This window comes from Nicotiana tabacum, chromosome 6, assembly GCF_000715075.1.
Source record: "Nicotiana tabacum cultivar K326 chromosome 6, ASM71507v2, whole genome shotgun sequence".
Classification (NCBI taxonomy): Eukaryota; Viridiplantae; Streptophyta; class Magnoliopsida; order Solanales; family Solanaceae; genus Nicotiana; species Nicotiana tabacum.
In genome coordinates, this window is record NC_134085.1 from 6,855,328 (window position 1) to 6,880,481 (window position 25,154).

At 38.1% G+C, this 25,154-nt stretch overlaps 1 protein-coding gene across 1 annotated transcript; it reads left to right on the forward strand.

Moving 5' to 3' along the window:
* Nucleotides 1–12,575: 12,575 nt before the first annotated feature.
* On the forward strand, nt 12,576–15,420 carry LOC107770272 (putative F-box/LRR-repeat protein At3g18150). Its single transcript, XM_016589562.2, has 2 exons — nt 12,576–12,726; nt 13,812–15,420. The coding sequence occupies exon 2, from the start codon at nt 13,878–13,880 to the stop codon at nt 15,342–15,344; it is 1,467 nt and encodes a 488-aa protein (XP_016445048.2). The 5' UTR covers nt 12,576–12,726; nt 13,812–13,877; the 3' UTR covers nt 15,345–15,420.
* The last annotated feature ends 9,734 nt before the right edge of the window (nt 15,421–25,154 follow it).

Here is a 25,154-nt window from a genome sequence, read left to right on the forward strand (position 1 = left end):
TTAGCACTCTGACATTGCAGAATGAAATCCTCATCCCAACACATCCAAGCAACTTCCTGCTCTATGCACCGAGCATTCTTTACCAACAACAACTTAAGACATTCCGTGATTCTTACACACGTATGAAGCAAATTATATACCTTGTTAAGAATTTTTTTTCCTTTACTCAAGTCATCCCCAGTCTCAATTTCCGCAAGCCATAACTGATTCGCCTGCATGCCTCCAACTGGAACCAACGTAGCACCTAACTGTGCAATCAACTACTCACAGCAGACTCCCCCACTTGGCTCGGAGCCATAGATCAAAATACTCTCAATAACTCATAACACTTGTACTCTATTGATGCCATAATACCATAGTGAGATTTAACTCGAATCCTTTGTAAGCATGCGAAAACACAGATCATCTAGTACTTTAACTCTTCTGCAATTCTCGCAATTCACTCGCGCAACAGTCAAGCTTGCTCTCTGAAGCGACCCACATTCAAATTTCAACAATTATATTCCACTGGTAAATGAGATCTTCTAACAGACACATAAGGACTTAGAGTTTCATTCTAAGTCCAGTCGCATAAGTTCGAAAGATACATATTGCGCCAATTATTGTTCGAATGAAGTATTAAGGAATGTAAGATCAAGATGAAATGCCATCCTCCTGTATGGCATGGCATGTGAGGTGTTCACGGATCACAAGAGTCTGTAGTACTTGTTCAAGCAGAAGGAGCTAAATTTGAGGCAGAGAAGGTGGCTGGAGCTGTTGAAAGACTATGATATCACCATCTTAAATCATCCGGGAAAGGTTAATGTGGTGGCCGATACTTTGAGTAGGAAGTCAGCCAGTATGGGCAGTCTTGCTTATATTCCGGTCGGTGAGAGACCGCTTGCTTTGGATGTTCAGGATTTGGCCAATCAGTTCGTGAGGTTGGATGTTTCTGAGCCCAGCCGTGTGTTAGCTTGCACAATCGCTCGTTCTTCGTTATTGGAGCGTATCCGTGATCGACAGTATAATGATCCTCATTTGTGTGTCCTTAGAGACACGGTTCAGCACGGAGGTGCCAAGTAGGTTACCTTAGGAGATGATGGAGTTTTGAGATTGCAAGGTCGAGTTTGTGTTCCTAATGTGAATGGACTCCGAGAGTTGATATTAGAGGAGGCCCATAGTTCCCGTACTCTATTCATCCGGACGTCGCTAAGATGTATCAGGATTTGCGGCAACATTATTGGTGGCGGAGAATGAAGAATGACATTGTTGCATATGTGGCTCGATGTTTGAACTGTCAGCAAGTTAAGTACGAGCATCAGAGGCCCGGTGGTTTTTTCCAGAAGATTGAGATTCCTGAGTGGAAGTGGGAGCGTATCACTATGGACTTCGTTGTTGGACTCCCACGGACTCTGAGGAAGTTCGATGCAGTGTGAGTTATTGTTGATAGGCTGACCAAGTCAGCACATTTCATTCATGTGGCAGTCTCATATTCTTCCGAGAGGTTAGCTGAGATCTATAACCGGGAGATTGTTCATCTTCATGGTGTGCCCATGTCTATCATTTCGGATCGAGGTATGTAGTTTACCTCACATTTCTGGAGAGCAGTTCAGGGAGAGTTGGGCATACGGGTTGAGTTGAGCACAGCTTTACATCCTCAGACGGACGGGCAATCCAAGCGGACTATTCAGCTTTTGGAGGATATGCTCCGAGCTTGTGTCATTGACTTTGGAGGCTCGTGGGATCAGTTTTTGCCTTTAGCGGAGTTTTCCTACAACAACAGCTACCAGTTGTTGAACTTTGATCTCATTTGATTTAAAGGGGGCAACCCTCCATGGTAAATTGATATCTTCAATGGGCCAATTTTAGGAGGATGTCAAGTATTTGCATTGAAGTCCAGGGATTCTCTATGTCTTCAGGTTCGCCAAACCTTCAAGTTTGTTGGTCTCCAAATCCGCCCTCTGCCTTAAAAAAGGATGTCTCTGTCGGGCTTCTTTTAACGATTTTCGTTGCGAACTTTTAAAGGCATCCGAGTTTTTAACGATTTTCGTTGCGAACTTTTAAAGGTGTTTGTCTCGAACTTTTAAAGGCAACCGAATTTTTAACAGTTTTCGTTGCGAGCTTTTAAAGGTGTTCGTTTCGAATTTTAAAGGCATCCGAAAAAAATGTTGGGACTTATGCTTCAAACTTTTAAAGGTGCTCGTGGAAAATTTTAAGGGTCCCTATTGCCGACTTTTAAAGATTTCTACCACGAACTTTTATGGATCTTCGCCACAAGTTTTTAGGAGTCTTCATTGCGTGCTTTTAAAGGTCTTCACTGTGAACTTATAAAGATCTTGACCACCAGCTTCTAAGGATCCTCGCACGAACTTTTATGGGTCTTCCCCGCAAATTTTAAAGGTATTCGTCGCAAACTTTTAAATGTCTTCACCGCGAACTTTTAAGATTTTTGACCATGAGCTTTTAAGGATCTTTGCACGAACTTTTATGGGTCTTTGCCGCAAATTTTAAAGGTATCTACCGCAAACTTTTAAAGGTCTTGACCACGAGCTTTTAAGGATCTTTACGCGAATTTTTAATATGTCCTCGCAACAAATTTTAAAGGTCTTTATCGCGAACTTTAATAATTTGCTGCCACAAATTTTAAAGATCTCCATCACGAACTTTTAAAGGTCTTCGTCTCGTTTGACCTACAAAAAAGAAAAAAAGACAACAAAATAAAAAAAATACAAGAAAAGAAAAAGAAACTACATTTGCGTTAATACTTCCAAATCCACAAAAATAGACTCAAATGGCTTGCAAATACTGTGAATGGATGCTTAATAAGTACGAGCACGCAGGTTTATATAGACCTTTGAAAGAAGATGTTACAATGATGCTGTCGATGTGGGAATAAGGGCTAAGGCGGTGGAAATAACTTGTCTCCAATATGGACTTGGATGGCAGTTAGACTTCAAAAAGGACTCAATTAGGAGCAATTGTTTCCAGGTCCGTTTAAAAAATAAAGTCCAATTTGATGAGGAACAACAAATTAAAAGGAATGCCATCAGGGCTTACTTTAGCAACAGTGATAAGGAGATTCCTTTTAAAGTGCTATAAATTATTTTGCACTTCAACGTGTAAAAAGGAAAAAAGGGCATATATGTCATCACTATTTCGGGCTAATCACAGTTAGTATTGGATATTTTGATCTACAATGATCGTTATCTAATAAACTAATGACGAACATTTTCATGAAAAAATATTAAAAAGAAGCGTTTTTCTTTTTACTTCAAGCCTAGTCTTCAAAAGTTTAAGAATCTTGACAAGTTTTGAAGCAAGAGGCATTTATAAGCATTTAAATTTTATCGGATTTAAATCGATAAAATAATTTGGACTATATTTTAAATTCAAGATATATTGGTCCAAATAAATATTATGGACTAATATATAAATAAATTAATTATATAAGTCATATATAAATGGATTAAATAAATAAGTCTTAATCCATTGGGCTAGTCCATTTAATTGGGCTAAAGTGATGAGCCCACTTCATTAAGCCCAAGATGACATCTTCCTAGAGGCCCAGTTTGGTACCACGTGTCAAATGACGTGGCACGCCAAGTCAAACGGAAGAGCCAATAGGATCATGCCATGTGTCAAAATGACAAGGCATGTCCAGTCACACTGAAAGGCCAATGAAATTGTGCCACGTGTGCAAGGGACAAGTTCTGGCCAATCAAATGCGGCACTTCAATTTGATTGGTCGGAAAGTGTTCGTTCTTATCACAACTCCTCCCTTCCACAACTATAAATAGGGGTCTTCATAACTCAGAAAAGACACCAGAAGTTACAACAAGAAGCAAGAGAGAGCTCGTGGATGAAACATCGCAAATTTCCCCACAACTTTCAAGCTTCAAGCAATCAATTCAAGTTCAACAAATCAAGTTTAAGCTCAAGAACGAAAAACAAATCAAGTTCAAGCTCAGGAACGAAGAACAAATTAGGTTCAAGCTCAAGAACGAAGAACAAATCAAGGTTCAAGGAATGAGATTTCAAATCAAAGTTCGTGCTAGTTGAATTTAAGATCATCGTTCGTGACAACAAACATAGATTAAAGATCAAGCTCAAAGACCCTTGAATTTATTTACTATTGAAAAGAAGAATTAGAGGATTCATAGAGATTGTAACACTAAAATATTCGAAATAAAATACTACAATTGTTGCAATATTTTTCGGTCTTGATTTTATTTTCTCGACGTAATTTATTGTCAACAGTACCTTTACATGTCAGTTTCTGAGGTGGCGATAAGTGGAGTCTTGGTCCGAGAAGAGGAAAGTACGTAATTTTCTATTTACTATGTCAGTAGAACTCTAGGCGAGGGTGAAACAAGGTATGCTCACTTGGAAAAATTGGCGCTCGCTTTTCTAAGCGCCTCCAGAAAGTTAAAACAGTACTTTCAATGTCACCCAACATGTGTCGTAACATCCTACCCACTAAGGAAAATTATGCACAAACCCGAGCTCTCGGGCCGTTTGGCCAAATGAGTCGTCGCAATCATCGGGTACGATATCAAGTATCAACCCTTCGCCATCAAGTCTCAAATTTTGGCAGACTTCGTGGCCGACTATATGCCGGCGCTAATACCTGAAGTCGAAAGGGAATTACTGCCTCGGGGACCACTTTGGGAATCTGGACATTTTTTATGGACGGAGCCTCGAACGCAAAGGGGTCCAGACTCGGCGTCGTGTTGAAATTACCTACGGGGAGTGTAATTAGACAATCTATTAGAAATGTGAAATTGACTAATAATGAGACCGAGCACGATGCCATGATTGTGGGTCTCGAATTAGCTAAAAGCTTTGGGGCCGAGGTAATCGAAGCCAAATGCGACTCTTTCCTCGTAGTAAATCAAGTCAATAGAACGTTCGAAGTAAAAGAGGAATGGATGCGTAGGTACTTAGACAAATTACAGGTAACCCTACATCAATTCAGAGAATGGATCTTGCAGCACGTGCCCTGAGATCAGAACAGTGAGGCCGATGCTCTGGCTAATTTAGGGTCGCCGGTCGACGTTGATGAATTCACCTCGGGAACATTAGTATAGCTCATGAAATCTGTGATAGAAGAAGACCACGACGATGTAAACTCAACGAGTTTAACTTGGGATTGGAGGAACAAGTACATAGATTACTTGAAGATTGGAAAACTGCCTTTGGATCCCAAAGAATCGAGGGCCTTGTGCCTAAAGGCTGTCAGATTTAGCTTGATTGAAGGGACTTTGTTCAGAAGAACATTTGATGTCCCACTAGCCGTATGCTTGGGGTCGGGAGATACCGAATATGCCTTGATAGAAGTTCACAAAGGCACTTGCGGGAACCATTCGGGTGCAGAATCTTTGGTTTAGAAATTAATCACAGTCGGCTATTACTGGACCGATCCATACGAAAATGCAACGACTGCGAGAGACATGCACCGGTGATCCATCAACCGAGAGAGATACTCTACTCGGTCTTGTCCCCGTGGCCATTTATGAAGTGGGGAATAAATAGATATCATTGGCCCCCTGCCATGGGCACCCGGTAAGGCTCAATTCATACTTTTCATGATCGATTATTTTTCCAAAGGGGTCGATGCTCAAGCGTTGAAAAGGTCTGGGAAAAAGAAGTCATTGGCTTCATTTGGGACCATATAATATGTTGATTCAGGATAGCATCTGAAGTCATTTGCAATAATGGGAGACAATTCATCGACAGCAAGGTAAATAAATTCTTCGAAGATCACAAGATTAAGAAGATACTATTAACACCTTACCACCCTAGTGGTAACGGATAGGCGGAATCAACAAACAAGACCATACTTCAAAACCTAAAAAAGAGATTGCCAATGCCAAAGGAAAATGGAAGGAAATCCTGCCCAAAGTCTTTAGGCATACAGTACGACCTCAAAGTCTAGTACCAAGGCCACCCCATTTTCACTAGTTTACGGAGCTGAAGCCTTAATACTGGTCAAAGTGGGTGAACTGAGCCTCAGGTTCCGATATGCGACTGAAGAGTCAAATGGCGAGGCCATGATCACGAGCCTGGAACTACTAGATAAAAGGCGGGAAGCTGCCTAGAAATAGCAAATAGAAAGATACTACAACCGAAGAGTCAATCTCTGACACTTTAATATCGGGACTTAGTGTGGAGAAAAGTAACATTACACACCTGGAACCCGAACGAGGCGAAGCTGGGACTGAATTGGGAAGGACCATATTGAGTCGTCGGAATTACCGGTAAAGGCTCGTACAAACGCGAAGTAGAAAAATGGTGTGCAACTGCCGAATAACTGGAATGTGATGCACTTAAAGCGGTACTAATGCTAAGGTACGAACCCAATTACTCTTTTGTGAATCGAACTAACATTTGTAGGAAAACGACCAAGGATGGATATGGATATTAGGACTGAAAGCACACGTTATACTCTTTTTTCCTTGAACTATTTCTGTCCCAAAATGGGCTTTTCGGCAAGGTTTTTAATGAGGCAACAGTAAAACGTGCTAGCATAGATTCAATAGTCGGTCAATGGGCGTTCGCTTCGCATCAACAATATCTGAGCCTTCTCAAGCTCGACCTCAAATACTGGCGGGCCATTACGCTCGGATTAAGGTTTTTAGCAAAGGAAAATTTAGCAAGAAAAAAAACCTTGTATGTTAGAAGCTAAGGCTCGGTGGTTAGGATTCATTGTAAGGGCCAAACGATCGTATGAACCGTGCCCCCACATAGTCCATTTTAGCCTTGATACAAGCTTTTACATGCTTTCGATCATGTAATTTACACACTAAAATGAAAGAAAGTCCCATATTGCTATTACACACTTTCTTGTTCCTTCAATATTGAATTCTAAGAGCCCATGGGCTACCCCTATTGGGGATATTGAGCCCAAAGACTACCCTTATTCGGTGACTAACAAGTCCAAGGGCTACCCCTAATCGAAGACTATCATCCGAAAAAAGTACGGGTAAATCGGGCCACTAAATCCTAGAGGCACAAAACCTATTAGGTAGTGCCTAAATACAAAATGCTATGGCCACCCTAAAAACGGCTCAAAGACGTTCGAAGCTCGTAATCAGAAAGTAAGGCCTTTATAAGAACTCAAAACCTACTAAAAGGTTACCCTCGGCAAAAGCATCGTCTAAAATCACTTAAGTATCTTGAAAAAACTTCCAGTCACACCGAGTTTTCGAAGCCTTGAGCAAACAAAGTTGTATCCAAGTCAAGGCTCTGTTCCGACTTCCGATAAACCAACCCCTTATAACTACATTTGATTCTATGCTAAGGCATCAAATACATTACAAGAATGGAAATTATGAAAAGATGCCAAAAAAGTAAAAACATGACATTGCCATAAAGGGAAAATTTCATATATATATATATATATATATATATATATATATATATATATATATATATACACACACACACAAAGGCTCGACATAACGGCTTATAAATAAAAGAAAAAAATGTATATAAGGAAAAACAAAAACTGAAAAGATACTAAGGCATATACTCCTAGTCTTCACCCCCGGAATCATCGGAGCCCTCGGATCCTTCAGAGCCTTTTTCATCCTCGAGCTCACAGAGCTCTTTCGCCTCAGCTGTGAGTCCATTCGCTTCCTCGATCTCAGCCGATAAGTCGAAGCCTCGAGCATGGATCTCTTCGAGGGTCTCCCTTAGAGACAGCCGCCTCATGTATTCAGCCTTCGTCTTTAGGCGGATCTCAGCTGCCTCCACATAGACCTTGTATTGGGCCACCATTTCTTAGGCATCGTGGAGGTTATGTCCAACTTGGACTTCAGTGCCTCATATTCCCTTCCAAGGGCATCCCACTCTGCGAAGGCCGAGCTCAGTTGTGATGGAAGACCATCATTAAGTTTAGACCACTTGGCAGCTTTGTCTTTCGCCACCCAGAGTTGGTTCTCCACTAATGCTAGCTCTGCCTTTGCAGCCTCCTTTTTCGAGGCTAGTCAGTCCATCATGCCCTTCCACACTTTGGTGTGGGCCTTGACCTCGTCCATCTCGACCCACAACTGGTCGATCAGATCCATCATCTTCTATTGAATCTGCGAAGTCGTGTTGTTAGTCATCACAACAAGCTGCTCATTCCTATCTTCAAAGACTCTTACTTTTTTGACCAGGTTGGCATGATCACGTTTCAGGGTCGAGGCTTCCTTTCGAGTTTTTTCCAGCTCGGCCTGGAGAATCAGGAGGTCCTTAAGGGCCTCATCTTGTTGCTCGCTCGGAAGCCTATACATATCCGTATTGCGAACCTGCTCTTTGAGTTCAAACTCGAGCTGGCTGGTTTCCAAGCGATATCGGAGGAAGCTCTCGCGGTGAAGCATTGAAGCCTCTAAAGAAAGTGAATTAAGTAAAAAACATCAAAGGAAAACTTTAAGTGATTCATAAGAGGATTTTGAAGGTATTAGAACCTTACCCGGTTCAATACTTGTTGTGCCTCGTTGAAGAGACTCAACATGCACACCTCATTCATCTTTATCTAGTCCTCCTCGGTTACCAGACATAGGAGGTAGCGGGCTATGCCTATCGGAGCAGATAGGACTCGGGCATCCTTCGAGACTGTGAGAACAACTGTCCTCTTACGCTCGGGGTCCGCGCTTGGCGCAGGGAACTGCTTCACCAATCTTGGGCTCCTGCTCAGCCCGTCAGCTCTCGAAGGCACATCCTACTTCGGTATCTCCAGGTGGCCCAGCCCAGATAAATCTACCAATATAGACATATCCATGTTATCAAACAAGGAGTAAAGAGAGTTTTCTGCACCTTGTGCTTCTTCACTTGATTTTTCTTTGCCCGTTTGGGACTCTTTGAGTATAGACTCGGTGTAGGAGGGCATCTCGATGATATCAATCACGTCAGTCGGCTCCTTCAAGACATGAGCAGTTTCTTGAGAGGTCGCATGACGTAGGGGTCAATCCATGGGTGACAAAGATATCATCTTCTTCGGACTCATCCCTGAACCGATAAAGGAAGTCAGGGTCCGATACCCTAGACTTGGTATTCTTCTTGGGTTTGCGGGTCAGGGTGGCCGCCCTCTTTTTTATTTTGACCTCGAGGTCCGGGGAGCCCAAGGACTTTCTCTTTTTCTTCTTGTCCTCCTTTGCGGCAGCCCTGGGCTGTCCTGTAATGGAGAGATCAATGGATAAATGCACTTCTTCATACCCTTCGAGTGGCCTAAGTTCGATGGTCTTATCAAAATCTGCGAAGGAAGAAGAAAAGGTTAATATTGTGTAATTATGGGGCATAGTAATGACTATTCATAAGAGAACCTTACCATGAGAACGGGCCTCCCATCTTCCCTTCGAAAGTTTGTGCTATGCACGCTCGAAGGATGACATCTGCTTGCAGATGCCTTTGATCCACTGCTTAAGTCGGGGGAACTGCATTGGGAACTCGGGCAACAACTACACCACTACAACTATCGACGATGAGAAAGGGAATGAAGGAAACTTGACACTTAAGGAAAGGCTACACTTACGAGATGCATTCCACTTATCGAGAAACGGTAGGAATTTGGGAGGGATCAAAACTTCAGTTTTTACCCGAACAAAACACCCCTACCAGCCTCGGTCTCGATCTTCATCAATGCTCGAAAAGGGAGCCTTGCTGGCCCGGCGAGTGAGCTTGATTATTCCCCCTCGGAAAATTTGGGGACTGTACAGACGGAGCAGATGGTCTAGGGTGAACCAAGGAGATTCGGTGTTGTTCACAAAATAACATAAAAGGATCACGATCCTCCAAAGAGACATATGGATTTGCCTAAGGCACACCTCGTATCTCTTGCAAAAGGCCAAAACTACTAGGTCTGTCGGGCCCAACATGAAGGGGTAAGTGTAAACACTTAAATGCCTCTCCACGTAAGTAGTAATATCGTCCTCAGGCCCGGGGACAACCACGCCTTTGCCTTCCTATTTACAGTCCTCTCGGACTATGGGAAGAGTGTCTTCAGTAATGGAGCATATGTATCTTCATGCTCTTTTACCCTAGTCCTATTTGGATGAAGCCTTCTCGACTTTGAAGTCATTTGCGATTGAACAACCCCCAGGTATAAAGCTTTTCATGGGGCCTTGGGAGAAGCTACCTCGGGGGAAGCCACCTCAGCAGTAGTTGCCTCAAGGGAAGCCACCTCAGGAGTATCTACCTTGGGGGAAGCCACCTCGGGAGTAGCTACCTCGGCATCTATGGTCGGGTGAGAAGATAAAGGGGCAGCCTGCTGTGGAACCGATTTGAAAGTTTTAGCCATCGCAAACTAAGAAATATATGGAGATTTGAAAAAGGCGTATGAAGATTTGAAGGTTAGAAGTGAGAAGATTAAGTTCTGGGCTGAAAATCCAAGAAAATATATGAAGGCTTGGAGGTTTAAGTTTGAGATGTGAAGAATCAAGAAGAAAGGTATGAAGATCTGAGAAAGTTGAACGCCTTTGTGAAGTTTGAAGATCAGAGCTAAGATCAAAAATTGAAAGAAGTGAAGAGAGGCGAAGCTTTTATAGGGAAAAATACGGGACGTTTCGCATTCTAAGGCAACTAGCTAATGATCGACACGTTCCGAAGTCAGAACGACGCGACTGATGGGATATTTCGCTTACCCGTCATCTCTGTTGTAACATGGGAATGAAGGAACCGGGGTTCACCTATCGTTTCCCATCATTTCAATAAACCTACTCTCTGGAAAATAAAGGGACCATCTATATACGGGTAAAATCAGGACTACTGAACACCTCGATTTCCCGGTGGGTCGAACGAAGCAAGGACATGACTACATGGGATCGGAATCGAATGGGAACTTCTCGTACTAAGGTCCGAACGGAGTGCTCGCCACCAGGCTTGATAAGACAAAACTTCCCCAAAACCAAAACAAGTTTCGAGACCTCAGAATACACAACAATGGTGGACACAACTAACATAGGGATGTGATATCCGTACCCCACTAGATTTCACAGCGTAGATCTCGCCTGACATCGGCAGCGGATTAGTAATTGATGAGAAATGAGGATTTTTACCTTTTTTAGAATTGTACCAGGAATGAAACTCTCCTACTATATAAAAGGAAATTTTTTCTTTGATAGGACACATTGTAACACACATACTAAGGCAATACAAACTTATTTCTCGGCCTCTAGCTACTACAAAGTTTTTACTTTATTTTTGTTCTTTGTTCTTTGTTCTTGACTAGCTTCACCCAACCAAGGGCAAAAATTATTGCGCAGCCCAAGTTCAAGCTAGGCCATAACGTTGCGACTTGTTTGGTTATTCACTGTGTCTTTAACTCATTTACCTAACATTCTTGATTATTTGTGTTGAATCAATCCACATATTTTTAAAACCGCATACAAATCAATTATTATCCATTTTAAGGGTAAACCATAGAATCGAACAAGATATAATCAACACAAGAGAATACATAGCATCGTTTTAAAAGTTTCATGAATATGCAATTGAAAACCTATTAACTTCTTCTTGGCCTTATCAAACTTACGACCAAATACATAAACATGCACTCAAACTCGACCTCAGCTGGCAAGTAAGCATTCCAATTTTGGGAGTCCACATACAGACATTTCAACTTGTATAAACTTGAACTAATAAACACAAATTTCTGACCGGTCTAATGGGTGAGTTAAACAAGCTACTACGTGGATTAGTGACCTAATCAGAGGCTGCCAATTATTTTACACGTGGAATTGAGATATAAAAACCTAAAAATAAATTAAGGCCGAATTAAAGGGTGCAAAGTTGGTGAATGTATTCATCTAAGGGAGAAATTTTAATTTGATTCACACAACAAACAACAAGCACTGCTTGTATGAGACCTCTTCCCTCCTTATTAAAACCAGAACCCAAAAATTTTGTGGAATAAATGTTTCATAACAGTTTTCTGATTAACAACTAAATATGGATGATATATTCATAATTTATTATCAATTTACATGCATTACTTATAAGATAAAACAAAGTGTTTTAAAATTATACCGCCATTTGATCGCTCTCATTTATTCATGAAACAAAGATCCATTTTGCAAGTTGCATTTTCTATCACTTGTGAGCACTTAATTTTTGACAATATTTAAATTTTTCATCACTTTTTAGTATGTGGATATATTTTAAGTTTAATCTTCCTAGTTTGGCACTTATTTCACCTTTTTATAGAATTTTAATTGAGAAAATTGAAAACCACAAAAAAGAATCACATTTTTGGTACTAGTTTTAGTTTGCATTTACAAAAAAAGAAAGAATATTACAAAAATATATCTTCTTTTAATCTAGTATTTTAATAAATAAGTTAATTACATTTAATTATTTTAGTCTAAAAATAGTTAGTGATTTTTTCCTTTTGACTTTAACTCTAAAAGAAAAAGAAACTAACCAATTAAATGATGCCATTGAGAAAAGATTCCACTCTATCCGATTTTGGAACAATCCTTTGCTAGATATTCCTAATTGCACAGGCACACACACTCACAATATTCCTTTCTTGCCCCTAAACAATTTCACACGTCATTTTTTGTTCTCTTCTATTTGATTCTCTTATCTAGTGGAGTATAACTTTTTCCTTGCTCCCCAATTAATCCCAACACATGATTTGATGCCACACCCACTACATAAAGAGAGCACGCGAAAAGGAGGTGGGAAAAAGCAGAGATATCTGAAAAACGAGAGATTACAGAGAACCTAGCAGCAGCCGCTTCTCTTCTTCCCAATCCACCTGAAGAGGTATGTATATTTTGTTGAAGATTTTGTTTTTCCCTTTTGAATTGGTGTTTTCAGGTAAATTTTTGTTTTTAATCTGTCAAAGGGAAGGGATTATTGACTGTAAATTTTGATCTTTTTCATATATTTGGCCATATTATCTGGTATTCAACCTGCTCTTGCATAATTACCATGTTTTAGCAGGATTTTCAGCAGTGTTCCTCTTCCTCGAGGACGACGACGTTTCTATCCTCCATTTTCAAATTAATGACATTGTTGGTTTTAGCTTGCCTCCAAATTAAAGCAAAAAAATATGGTGAAAAACAGTGCTGAGCTAGAATTTCAACTTTATGGTTTTTGATTTTTGAATGATGACTTCAAGTGCTAATAATTGGATTCTAAATTTAATATTTATAAATATTTTAATGAATTTCTTAACACAAATACATTGTTTGAGCAAAAGTTAGTAGGATCATACCCCGGCTTCTAGCTACGCCCAATGTTGTAACTTTATCGATGAAAGTGGAAACATTATCAAAAGAAAAATGAAGTTTACTTACAGGAAGAGAGAACACTAATTGTAGGCTGGCATTCATAGGTTAAGAAAAGGATACAGCCAATGTTCCATAAAAACTTACTACAGCAAGCAACGTTTACACAAAACCAATGAATGTAAGACATATTATTGCTATACTAGAATCTTTAATAGGCGCAAAACCATTATTACAAAGACATGGAATTATTTTTAAAAATTCTATTGTATAATTGTTCTTTATTTGAGATTATTATTTAAAATTTATATTTTTGTTTTTTATATATTTATTATGAGAAAAGTGGAGTACAAGTTACATATTATTATGAGAAGTAGAAAGTGCTAATTCCCGTTGAGTCTTGTTTATTTTGTATTTTTTTTTTTTAAAATTTAATTCCGTTTTTAAGATCAACTACATTATGCCTCTGACATGTATTTACCATTGATAAGTTATTACAGAAAAATAATTGAAAAACGGATGCATATGCCTCAAAATCTCTTTATTTATTTCTTATTTTGTTTATAAAAATTTATTGTCTCAAGAGCTGATAAGTAAGTACAATTATTTACTCTACAGAATGCAGCAATAACCAGTAAATCAAAGAAGTAATTGCATTGGCCATCTGCACACATCAACACTACCATGGAGACAACTACAATTGAAGTATTGCATGATTGCCTCATTCGCAAAATAGTATCCTACCTTACTTTTAAAGAAGCAGCTAAGATGAGCATTCTCTCCAAAACATGGCTACAAGCCTGGTTGACTCATCCCAACTTGGAATTCACAGTTGATTATCGCCACGACATGAAAATGGTGGATAAAGTCATGGAGAGATATAGGGACAGAAAAATCCCTATTGACAAGTTTGAATTATCATCAGATTCTAGTTCTCTTGAAGATATTGAGAAGTGGCTCGGAATAGCTCTTCAGAATGGTGTTAAAGATTGTAGATTTCATGGCTTAGCATGCCCCTTGCCTATTTTCATAATCTTGGCAGCAAAATCTTTAAAAGAATTGGTTCTGACACGTTGCAACCTACGGAGTGTTTGTTTATCTAGTGGTGTGGCGAACCTTTATTTGGAGAAGCTATCTTTATCATCTATCTTTTTGACTGAAGGCATGCTTCAAACTCTACTCACTAATTGTCCCTTGATTGTCAGTTTCGTCATTGATAGTTGTTATGGGTTGGATAAGATCGAGCTGCGGAATCTTCAAAAGATCAGGTCAGTTTCCATAACAAAAAGCAGTCGAAAACGTGTTAAAATCCAAGCACCAACTCTTGAACACTTTTCTTATTATCAGTTGTCTGTGGAAAAATTGGATATTGTTGAATGTAAGAATTTGAAATCTTTAGAACTATCATATGTGACTCTATCTGGTGGTTTTCTCGAGCACCTTATCTCTGGATTCCAATTCCTTGAGTATTTGGTAATAGTGTGCCTTGGTAAAGGGTCGGAAAGGTTTAACATTTTGAGTCGATCTCTAAGGGTATTGAAGATTGAGGATTGTGAGGGTGTAGGAGAAATTGATACTCCAAATTTGGAATCAGTTGAGTATATTGGAGATCAAATTCCAAGGCTCAAAATTACGAAAACGTCAAGCCAATTGAAGCACTCACAGATTGTTCTTCACTGTCAGAACAATTTAAATGTTGTGTGGTTTTATGAGTTGAGAAGGTTCCTGTCAAACTTGACCTCTTGGTCTCAAGTTTCCCTTCATTTTTCCAAATGCCATGAGATAAATAGGAAAGAATTGAAACAGCACGATAGAGTTGCTCTCCCCCAAGTGAACGTTTTAGATGTAGATATAAAATCATCCGGGAATTGCCCAACTTTTATAGATGCTTTGCTATGGAGTTGTCATCCCAAGAGACTCAACCTATCATCAACGGTCAAAATGATTATATGTTTCATCGATCGTTTAACGTATTCGAAGAATTCAAGTCATTCTAATTCTCATGAAAGCAAGCCTATGCGTAGTCAATTAAAAGAAGTAAAAGCCTACAAATTTGACTGGAAAAATCAACCTGTGGAACTCAAAAGTGGGGAGCTAGCGATAAGGAGCCTTACGGAGAGTGAGAAAGTTTATTTTTTATTAGATTGGTGATGCAGTTAATTTGTCTCTATTTCAAAGTGAATGCACTTATTCATTTCTAAAGTTTATTAATCTATTTTTCAGGATATTTTTCTTTTACATCTAGCTTTACATTCTTGCACTTTCCTAATTATCTAGCCGGACTATCTGGTTCTGGCCCATAGTTAAGTAGTCTGTTAAGTTCTGGCCCATAAAACCTTTTGTTTCTGACTTTCTGTAGCAGCTTGACGAAAACAACATAGTACTAAACAAAATAGTAAAAATATCGTTTTTCTTATTCTGTTTTGGTGAAAAGAAAAAATACATTAAATAGGAAGAAACAAGTACAAAAGAAAATGGTAAAAATGTTAAGGAAAAAAGAAGATAATACTTTGTTTTCTAAATACCAAATTTGATAAGTTAATAAGACATTTATTTCGAACCGGATGGAGTGATTTTTAAATTCTGAAAGGAGGATCAAAATAGCACGGTATAGCCAGTTTTCGGACTGGTCATTCAAAAATAGTCAGCATTTACGAAGTCAATGAAAAATAGCCACTATTTTGCTGCAACAGAGACCGGTCCAACATAATATACTGGAGTTCAGTGCACCTGTGTATTAACTCCAGCATAATATACTGGAGATTGGAGCATCGGTGCTCCAAACTCCAGCATATTATACTGGACAATTATACTTGCTAGAACTCCAGTATATTATGCTGGAATTCTAGTGTAGTTTTGCTGGAACTCCATCATATTATGCTGGAGTTCCAGCATACTTATCCTGGAACTCCAGTATAATATGCTGGAGTTCAAGCATATTTATGCTGGAACTCCAGTATAATATACTGGCGTATTTTTCAAGTTCTGAACAGTGTTTTCGCTCAGATTTATCTTTACACGAAAAGTAGCTAAATTTTGATTACTTTTGAAACTGGGCTATTTTTGAACTACCAGTTGTAAATCTGGCTATTTTTGAATTTCTCCCCAAAATATGTGTTGGGATTCAAGTACTAAAGTTAACACATTAAATTTTCATTTCAATTTTTTTTTGGAATATATTTATATATTTAGAAGATGGATGGAAACTACAAGACTAACGTTATTTATTAACTTCTCAAATAGTAATAGTTAAACAAACTGATCGATTTCTAAAATTATTAAAACTTTTTATTGATCGCGACTAATTCACTAGTTACTATTTAAATCCAAGTCCAAGGTTTTTTGGGATTATCAAAAACCTTTAAATTATAGCACCTAACTTGGCTTAATTAAATCAAAAGGTTTTATGGGAGGTAGAATTCTGCCTAAAAAAAGGGTTTCCATTACTTTTCCTTGTAGTTGTAGGAGTGTGACTTTGTTATATAAAGAACGCAATTTATATTCTCTGAGTGAATTTGTAGCCACAACCATGGCAAGAGTAACATTGCCTGAATGTCTGATTCACAAAACAGTCTCTTACCCTAGTTTTAAAGAAGCAGTAAAGATGAGTATTCTCTCCAAAACACGGCTACAAGCTTGGTTGACTCTTCCCAACTTAAAATTCAAATTTCGTTACCAGAAGAACGCGAAAATAATGGACACAATATTGGAGAGATACAGGACAACAACATCCCTATTGAAATGTTTGAATTTTCAAATTGTTTAGAATTTTATTCTCATGAAGTTTTTTTTCCCTCGGATTGATAAGTGGCTTGATATCACTCTTCAAAATGGTATAAAAGATATAACATATAGTGTATGGAGACCCTACACGCTTGACTCGTCATACCCTTTACATGTATTCAAAATCTTGGCACCAAAATCTTTAAGAGAATTGGTTCTACAGGGTTGCGATTGCAGGGTTCATTATCTAGTGGTGTGACGACCTGCATTTCTTTGAAAAAACTCTCTCTATTATATGTAAGGTTGGATGACAACATGCTTCAGACTCTACTTAATAGTTTTGTCCGGGGTTGGAAAAGATTGAGTCGTTGAATCTTCAAAAAGTCAAGTCAGTTTCCATTAGGACACGTGAAAACCAACGTGTTAAAATTCAAGCACCAACTCTTGAACGCTTGTTTTGTTGTGGTTCTTTCGAAGAGTCTCCTATGTTGGATGTTGTCGAATGTCAAAATCTGAAATCTTTAGAGCCATCAGGTATGAATATATCTGATGGATTTCTCCAGCACCTTGTTTCTAGATCTCAATCCCTTGAGAGTTTAATATTAGACAATGTCTGTAACGGGTTGGAAAGATTTAAGATTTGCGATAGTCAATCCCTAAGGTTCTTGAAGATTAAGGATTGCGAGGACATAGGTGGAGAGATTGATGCTTCAAATTTGGTATTACTTGAGGATACGGGCGATCAAATTCCTAAGCTTAAAATTGCAAAAGAGTCGAGCCAATTGAAGCACTCACATATCCGTATTGATTTCTAGTCCGGGAACAATTTAAATGCTTCATTGTTCCGTAAATTGAGGATATTCCTATTAAGCTCAATGTCTTGGTCAAGTTTCCCTTAATTTTCACAAGTGCAATAAGATCAAAATGAAAGATTTGCTACTTCACCACAGAGTTGCTACCCTCCCAAGTAAACGTTTTAAATGTGTATATAAAGTCACGTAGAGGGCTCCCAACTTTTGTGGATGCTTTGTTATGGAGTTGTCATCCTAGGAAACTCATCCTAACCTCAACTGTTGAAATGGTTACATGTCACCAATCGTTTAATGTATATGAAGAATAGCAAGCCCTTGCATAGCCAATTACAAGACATAAACGCCTATAAATTTGATTGTAAATATGAGCTTCTTACGGAGAAGGAGACAGTTTATTTTTTATTAGATTGATGATGCAGTTAATTTATTGAATATGGCACAAAGATGCTATGTTTGATGTTCTGTTTTTTCCTCCGATTCATATGAATTTGCTGTACATTTTGTGACTTATAGATGTTGTCCACCATCTTTGAATAAAGTAATAAGTCTAACTTCTTCTAGTTAGATTAGGCAAGGCAATATCTTCATTCACTATCAATTTGTTAGAGTATCTAACTGTATAGTAAATTAGTGCTCCTAAATATATATTCTAAAATTGTCTCTGTTATCACCCGAATAACTCTTTATGAAGATCCTAGACATAAACAAAAGTTTCAATGAAATTCTAGTCGAGTGCCTTGCGGCGCCTTTAACGATGAGAGAAGGCGATACCGAAGAGAATAACTCAAGGGCACTAGCTGGCGAGCGATCCCAGTTCGTGACAGAGAACTAAGGAAGAAACTTAAAAACATTAGTTTCACAGCCGAGGTCAGAGCTTCAAGTCAGTAATGTCTCTTTAGCGCCCCATACCCTACTACGACTTTAAAGCACGACGAATTGATCTCTTTCTCCTACGTTCACCAACATACATTAATGACAAAATACATAAAGAGACACCTAAAGTTGGCCCCAGATATCTCTCTCACACTCCAACTTACCAGGTGACCATATAGACACTTTATGTTGGTTTTTAGTATGTCTCGTAAATACTCCAAGGTGATATTGTAAAATGAGTGTGTCTCAATCATATTTGAGCGCGTGAAAATGCATAAAATTATATTTTTACTTTAATTTTTTAATGTGGACCCCACCTTCTTCATCCCTAATCAAGCCATAGCCACCATCACCATGTTTGATCTTCTCCATTTGTCTTCCACCAAATATTAAACTAAACTAAAATTTAAAAACATGAATAGACAAAAAGTAAAAGTCTAATCTAGAAAAATAGCTAATTTCTAAGTCCCCGGCAACGACGCCAAAAACGTGTTGCTCCAAAATGCACATGCAAGTATACGTGGTCGACAAGTAATATAGGATTGTAAGTCCAGATATTGTACCCACAGGGGCTTGTGATTAACTATCAACTAAATTAAACTAAGACAATTAATCTATTCAAGCGATTTTCTAAAGTATGAATATTTAACTAAAACTAATCTAGAATAGTAAACTATGAAATTAAAGGAAACAAGTCTGCAATCTTAGAGATGAATTCAATGAGAGAAAATATTTCAGAGCTATGGGTTAGCTAACAACCCCGTTGAGTTTTCCACTTAAATCGTCTAACTAATTTATCTGGTTTATTGGTTGATAGGGTTAACATTGCTCGTAGCCTTCTCCCGAAGTACAACTCGCCTATTAAAGCTAACCTAACGCCTATATTTCTATGAAATTAGGATTAACAAAAACACATTAATAATTCATGTATAATAACCAAGCAAGGCGGTCAGGTATATCCCTATTCTAACAGCAAATCTGTTCCCGATGCTCGCATTCAAGATCTTGGTTTATTCAATCTTATTTGCAATCTAAAATTCTCTCTCCCAAGTTCAATCCCAAATTTGTAGATAGTATTTAACTGGTAATCAAGCAATTAAATAATTAAGCGCAAGATTGAATAAATAAACCAATATGATAAAATAATAAGAACAATTCAAGCTTCAAACTACGATGTTCATGTAGCACCCACAACTCTAGAACTAATAAACTATGAATCTAAGAGAAGAAAAGAGAAGACAAACTAGTTAGAAGCCTCCTCCAACTGTGGTTTGTGTTCTCCCTAGGTCAAAGGCGGAAGAATTAGCAGCTCACGGGTATTCAGACTTCCCCCAAGTATGGTCCTTTGTGTGGGCACCCCACACATAGCTCCAATCACCTGCTCGATTTTGCACATGCCTATTGTCTTTGACTCCATGCTTCTACTCCTACAAAACACAAAAATAACACTACAAAGATAACACAATTAAAAAAAATAAACAAAAGTAAAAAAGAAACAATAGAATTGGGTTGCCTCCCAATAAGCACATTATTTATAGTCATGGCACGATGCTATCACTTTCACCACTTTTTTCTCCACTTTGAGGATATGAATTGCGCTCCCAATTTCGTATCAACTTTTCTGCCACGTTCTTGGGGTGGGGTTATGAAAATAGAGGAACCAAGTAATAGATATCGCATCTTGCACTTCTTGACTCTTAAGTGATGTATGCCGCTTTGCCTTTTTGGTATGGTAAATTTAATAATGTAAGGGTCTTGCTCTTCATCTATATATCTCTCCAAAAGCTTTATTTCTATGTCTCCATCCAAATATAATGTAGAAAAATATTTAGAATGAGGACCAACAAGCCCCAACTCTAAAACTGCATTATTTTTGACATCCTCAATACTATATACTCCCTCAACCTCGGCATCATCAACAAGAACATGATCTAATGATTGTATTCTCGTTTTAACTCCTCAATTTGGCCTTGAAGATCTTTTTCAACTTTACACAACTCACCTCTAAAGTGTTGGGAGTTACACGCATCAATTTTTGCACTCAAATCTGTATCCACGTTCCGCACAGCCAAGCCAAACCTGACAATTTCTTGTGCACGATCAACTCTTTTCTTAGACCAATCATTCAACAACGTTATTAGCAAACAACGCCGTTGCACATATTCCCTTAATCGATAATATTCATCACAATACCAACTCTTACTCCCATATTCAAATTCAGACTTCCAAGATGTCACGTTATGACAAGCCCAAAAATACGGGCCTTAACAGTCTTCCGTCAACCAAGCGTCTTCATCAATAACCTTATCTCTGTGTACTTCATCCCCAGATGTCATATTGAGAGAACTAGAAACACTTAAAGAGAAAAATCAAATAGTTATAAAAATAAAATATTTCAAAAGAAAAAAAACTAGTAAAGATAACAGTAAAAGTCTAATCCAGAAAAATAGCTAATTTCTAAGTCCTCGACAACAACGTCAAAAACTTGTTGCTCCAAAATGCACATGCAAGTATACGTGGTTGAAAAGTAATATAGGATTGTAAGTCCAGATATCATACCGACAGGGACTTGTGATTAACTATCAACTAAATTAAACTAAGACAATTAATCTATTCAAGCAGTTTTCTAAAGTTATGAATATTTAACTAAAACTAATCTAGAATAGTAAACTATGAAATTAAAGGAAATAATTCTGCAATCTTAGAGAAGAATTCAATGGGAGAAAATATTTCAGAGCTATGGGTTAGCTAACAATCCCGTTGAGTTTTTCACTTAAATCATCTAATTAATTTATCTGGTTTATTGGTTAACAGGGTTAATATTTCTCGTAGCCTTCTCCCGAAGTATAACTCGCCTATTCAAGCTAACCTAATGCCTATATTCCTATGGAATTAGGATTAACAAGAACGCATCAATAATTCCTGTATAATAACAAAGCAAGGAGATTAAGTATATCCCTATCCTAACCGCAAATTCATTCCTGATGCTCGAGTTCAAGAACTTGCTCTATTCAATCTTATTTGCAATCTAAAATTTTCTCTCCCAAGTTCAATCCTAAATTTGTAGATAGTATTCAATTGATGATCAAACAATCAACTAATTAAGTGCAAGATTGAATAAATAAACCAATATAATAAAATAATAAGAACAATTCGGGCTTCAAACTATAACGTTTATGTAGCACCCACAACTCTAGAACTAATAAATTATGAAACTAAGAGAAGAGAAGAAAAGAAAAACTAGTTAGAAGCCTCCTCCAGGCGTGGTTTGTGTTCTTCCTTGGTCTAAAGGATGTTCAAAGTCCGAATAACGTTTTTTCATGTATTTATACTAAGAAGGGTCGGGCCTAGACAAAATCTCCCTTTCCTAGCCGAAAGAGAAAAACTTGCAAACTTAGTGCTTTCCATGCATCGCACTGTGCGTCACCCCATGCTTTTTCCTGTCAGACCACAAAACCCCAGTTTCTGAACTTTGGAAATTTCTGACAAAAATTTGCATTAATGCATCGCACTTTGCCTCGCACTAGTGCATTTCTTTAGCAGTTGCTTCTTCCATGAATTTTGACGTCCAGAATTTATCCTCGATCCCCGAACACGATCCCAGTTTAATCCCTTGGTCGTTTACTGAGACTTCAAAGCTCCAAATAGCTCGAATTAGTTCCAAAATATCTACATAACTCGGAATCACTCCTACAAAGCATAAAACAAATAATAAGTACAAAACACTAGCGATTAAAGCTCAAACACAATAAAAGTACAGTAAATTAAAGTGCGATAAGCGACTAAAATATATAATTATAGCCTACCATCAAGAAGCACAAAAACACCATGTAACCTGCACCCATCACCATCTTCTCAGCCTAAAACTAACAACAAACATATGACATTCCCGACGAAAAAACTAAGAAGAAGAAAAATCTAAACAGTAACATTTTCGGCAAAAAAATCTGAACAATAACATTTTTGGCGAAATTTTATTTTTTTCAGAGAAGTTTCGTTTTTTCTCAACAATAACAAAATTAATCTTTGTGACTTAAATCTGAAAAAAAAAATCAGATTTATATCTCAAAAATTCCGACGAAGCTTCATTTTTCTGGCGAAGTTTCGTGAATCTAAAGAAGAAGTATCAAATTTGGAACTTTCAAAGAAATTTCGACGAAAGCTCCAATGTGAAAAAAAAAGGATCAAATTTCTAGAGAAGAAGACAAAATTAGAAAAGAATGGCCAGAAATTAATTTTCCCCGACAAGGAGGGGTCGTTGGTGAAGATGACAGCAGGTATGGTTGGAAGAAGGAAGAATTGTTCTTTTTAAGTATTTTTTAATCAAGTTATTATTAAGGTGATAATATTTTTATTTTAAAATTACACGTGTCATTAATTCATTTGTTGATTTGACATGTCAGTAGAGAGTGTATTTTACGCAGGTAAACTTACAGACACAGGTGTCCACATGATACATTTGTGCTAAGTTGAAATGTCTGTATGGTCATCTGGCAAGTTGGAGTGTGAGAGAGATATCTCGACCAACCTGTTTATGTATTTTGCCTCCATTAATTTATTTGACTTTACCTCCCAGAACTGCTTGGAGGGGAAACATATATAGTAGGAATGTAGGATATATAGAAGCTATATACAGTCTTCCTCTGGAATGGAAATATTCAAGAGGTAATGGAAAGTTTGGAAGGTGCAAAGTATTGAAACACATGGATTTAGTTACATTTTAGTTAGGTAGTAATTGAATTAGTGCATTGTCAATACAATTAGCTTTAAGTTCAATATACTTTTCCTCTCTCTCTCTCCCTTTCTTCTTGTTCCTCACATAACAGATTTAACATCTCGGAGCTCGCTTGCTCCCTCTTTTGAATCAAGAGATCTTCGATTGTGTTGGAAGCTTTTGATTTTCTTTTATGAGCTCCAGATTTAACATCTCGGAGCTCATTGTTTCAGGAGCTTATTATTCCTGAAGAATCTTCTATCAAGACCCAAAATCCAACTAGTCGTGATGACACCTAACCCAACCCGTTAGGTAAGCCAATTACTCTCTATCCAATTTCAATAGAATTTAATGAAACAATAAAAAAAGAAAGCATCTTAATCTTATACATTTCCCAAGGACTGGTAGTACAAATCATTAGCGTCTAAGAATAGAATTTATAAAACTGGTATAAAATAAATACATCATTTGTATGAAAAGTACATAAATAAAGTTTTATGAATTTAAAGCTACCATGAACAAGAGGCAGCTACAACCGGAATGCAGGTATGTCTTCAAGTCCAGCTCCCGTCGAACACAACAACATCATAAGTCAACATCTGCACTCAAGATGCTCATACTCCCATGTACTCAATAAGTAACAAACCTAACCTTAGGTTGAAAGTAGTGACAAGATAGAACAAAGGTCGGGTCCAACACCAATAGCCAACAACAGTTCATAACAACGTAAAACAAATAAATAAAGAAGTAACTCAGAGATAAAATGCTCAGCTTTTTCATAGTTTTCCAAAAATAGTTCCCCTTTTCAAGTATATCAGTGAAAACCCAACTTCTTTACCAAAATCGTCAAAAATATGAGTAAGTTCGAAAACTGTGAGTTTTCCCAAAAATCCTTTCAACCGTAAATATGATGTTTCATTTTATCTCCAAATAGCAAGTGTAAAATACCTCTCGATGCCCATATGTCAGTATATGTGAGAAGTCGTGAATGACATAATACCGTACAGTATGAGAAAAATACATCTCTATGCCTATATGTCATGTGCATGTCATGCGACTCAGTGATAAAACCATATGCATACTCTCACAGTATCAATTCACTCAGTCCTCATAGCCACTCAGTCCTCACATCCACTCAGTCATCACAGTCACTCCATCCTCCCAATCACTTGGCACTTGGCATTTGGCACTCGGCACTCGACACTCAGTAGGTACTTGTGCTCACTAGGGTGTGTACAAACTTCGGAGGGGCTCTTTCAGCCCAAGCGCTATAACAGGCCAATCATGGCATAAATTAGTAAAACATAATGAGGCGTGCAACCTGATCTCATGAACATCCTCACCATCAGGCCCTCAGCCTCACTCAGTCATCAATCTCTCCAGTCTCTCGGGCTCTCAACATCATGAAATATCAGCCTAAAAATAATGATATGATGTATCAATAAATATAACAGAGATCGAGATATGATATGTATATGGATGCGTATGACTGAGCATATAAATAAATGAAAGTAGATGGCTCAACAGCAGAAATGACCTCAGTAGGTCCCAACATGATAAACATGTAGCATAGACATGGATTCTAGCATAGATCACGGCTCAATAACTCAAGTACATAGAAATTTCATGATTACAAGTAAGAACAGGTAACTACACAGTACCACAGAAATAGCGGAGTCACAATTCACACGGTGCACGCCCATACGCCCATTACCTAGCATGTGCGTCACCTCAACATCAATCACATAGCATGTAATTCGGGGTTTCATACCCTTAGCACTAAGTTTAGAAGTGTGAACAAGCCAATTCCCATACCGGGCAAGCCAAGCAATGCTCCAA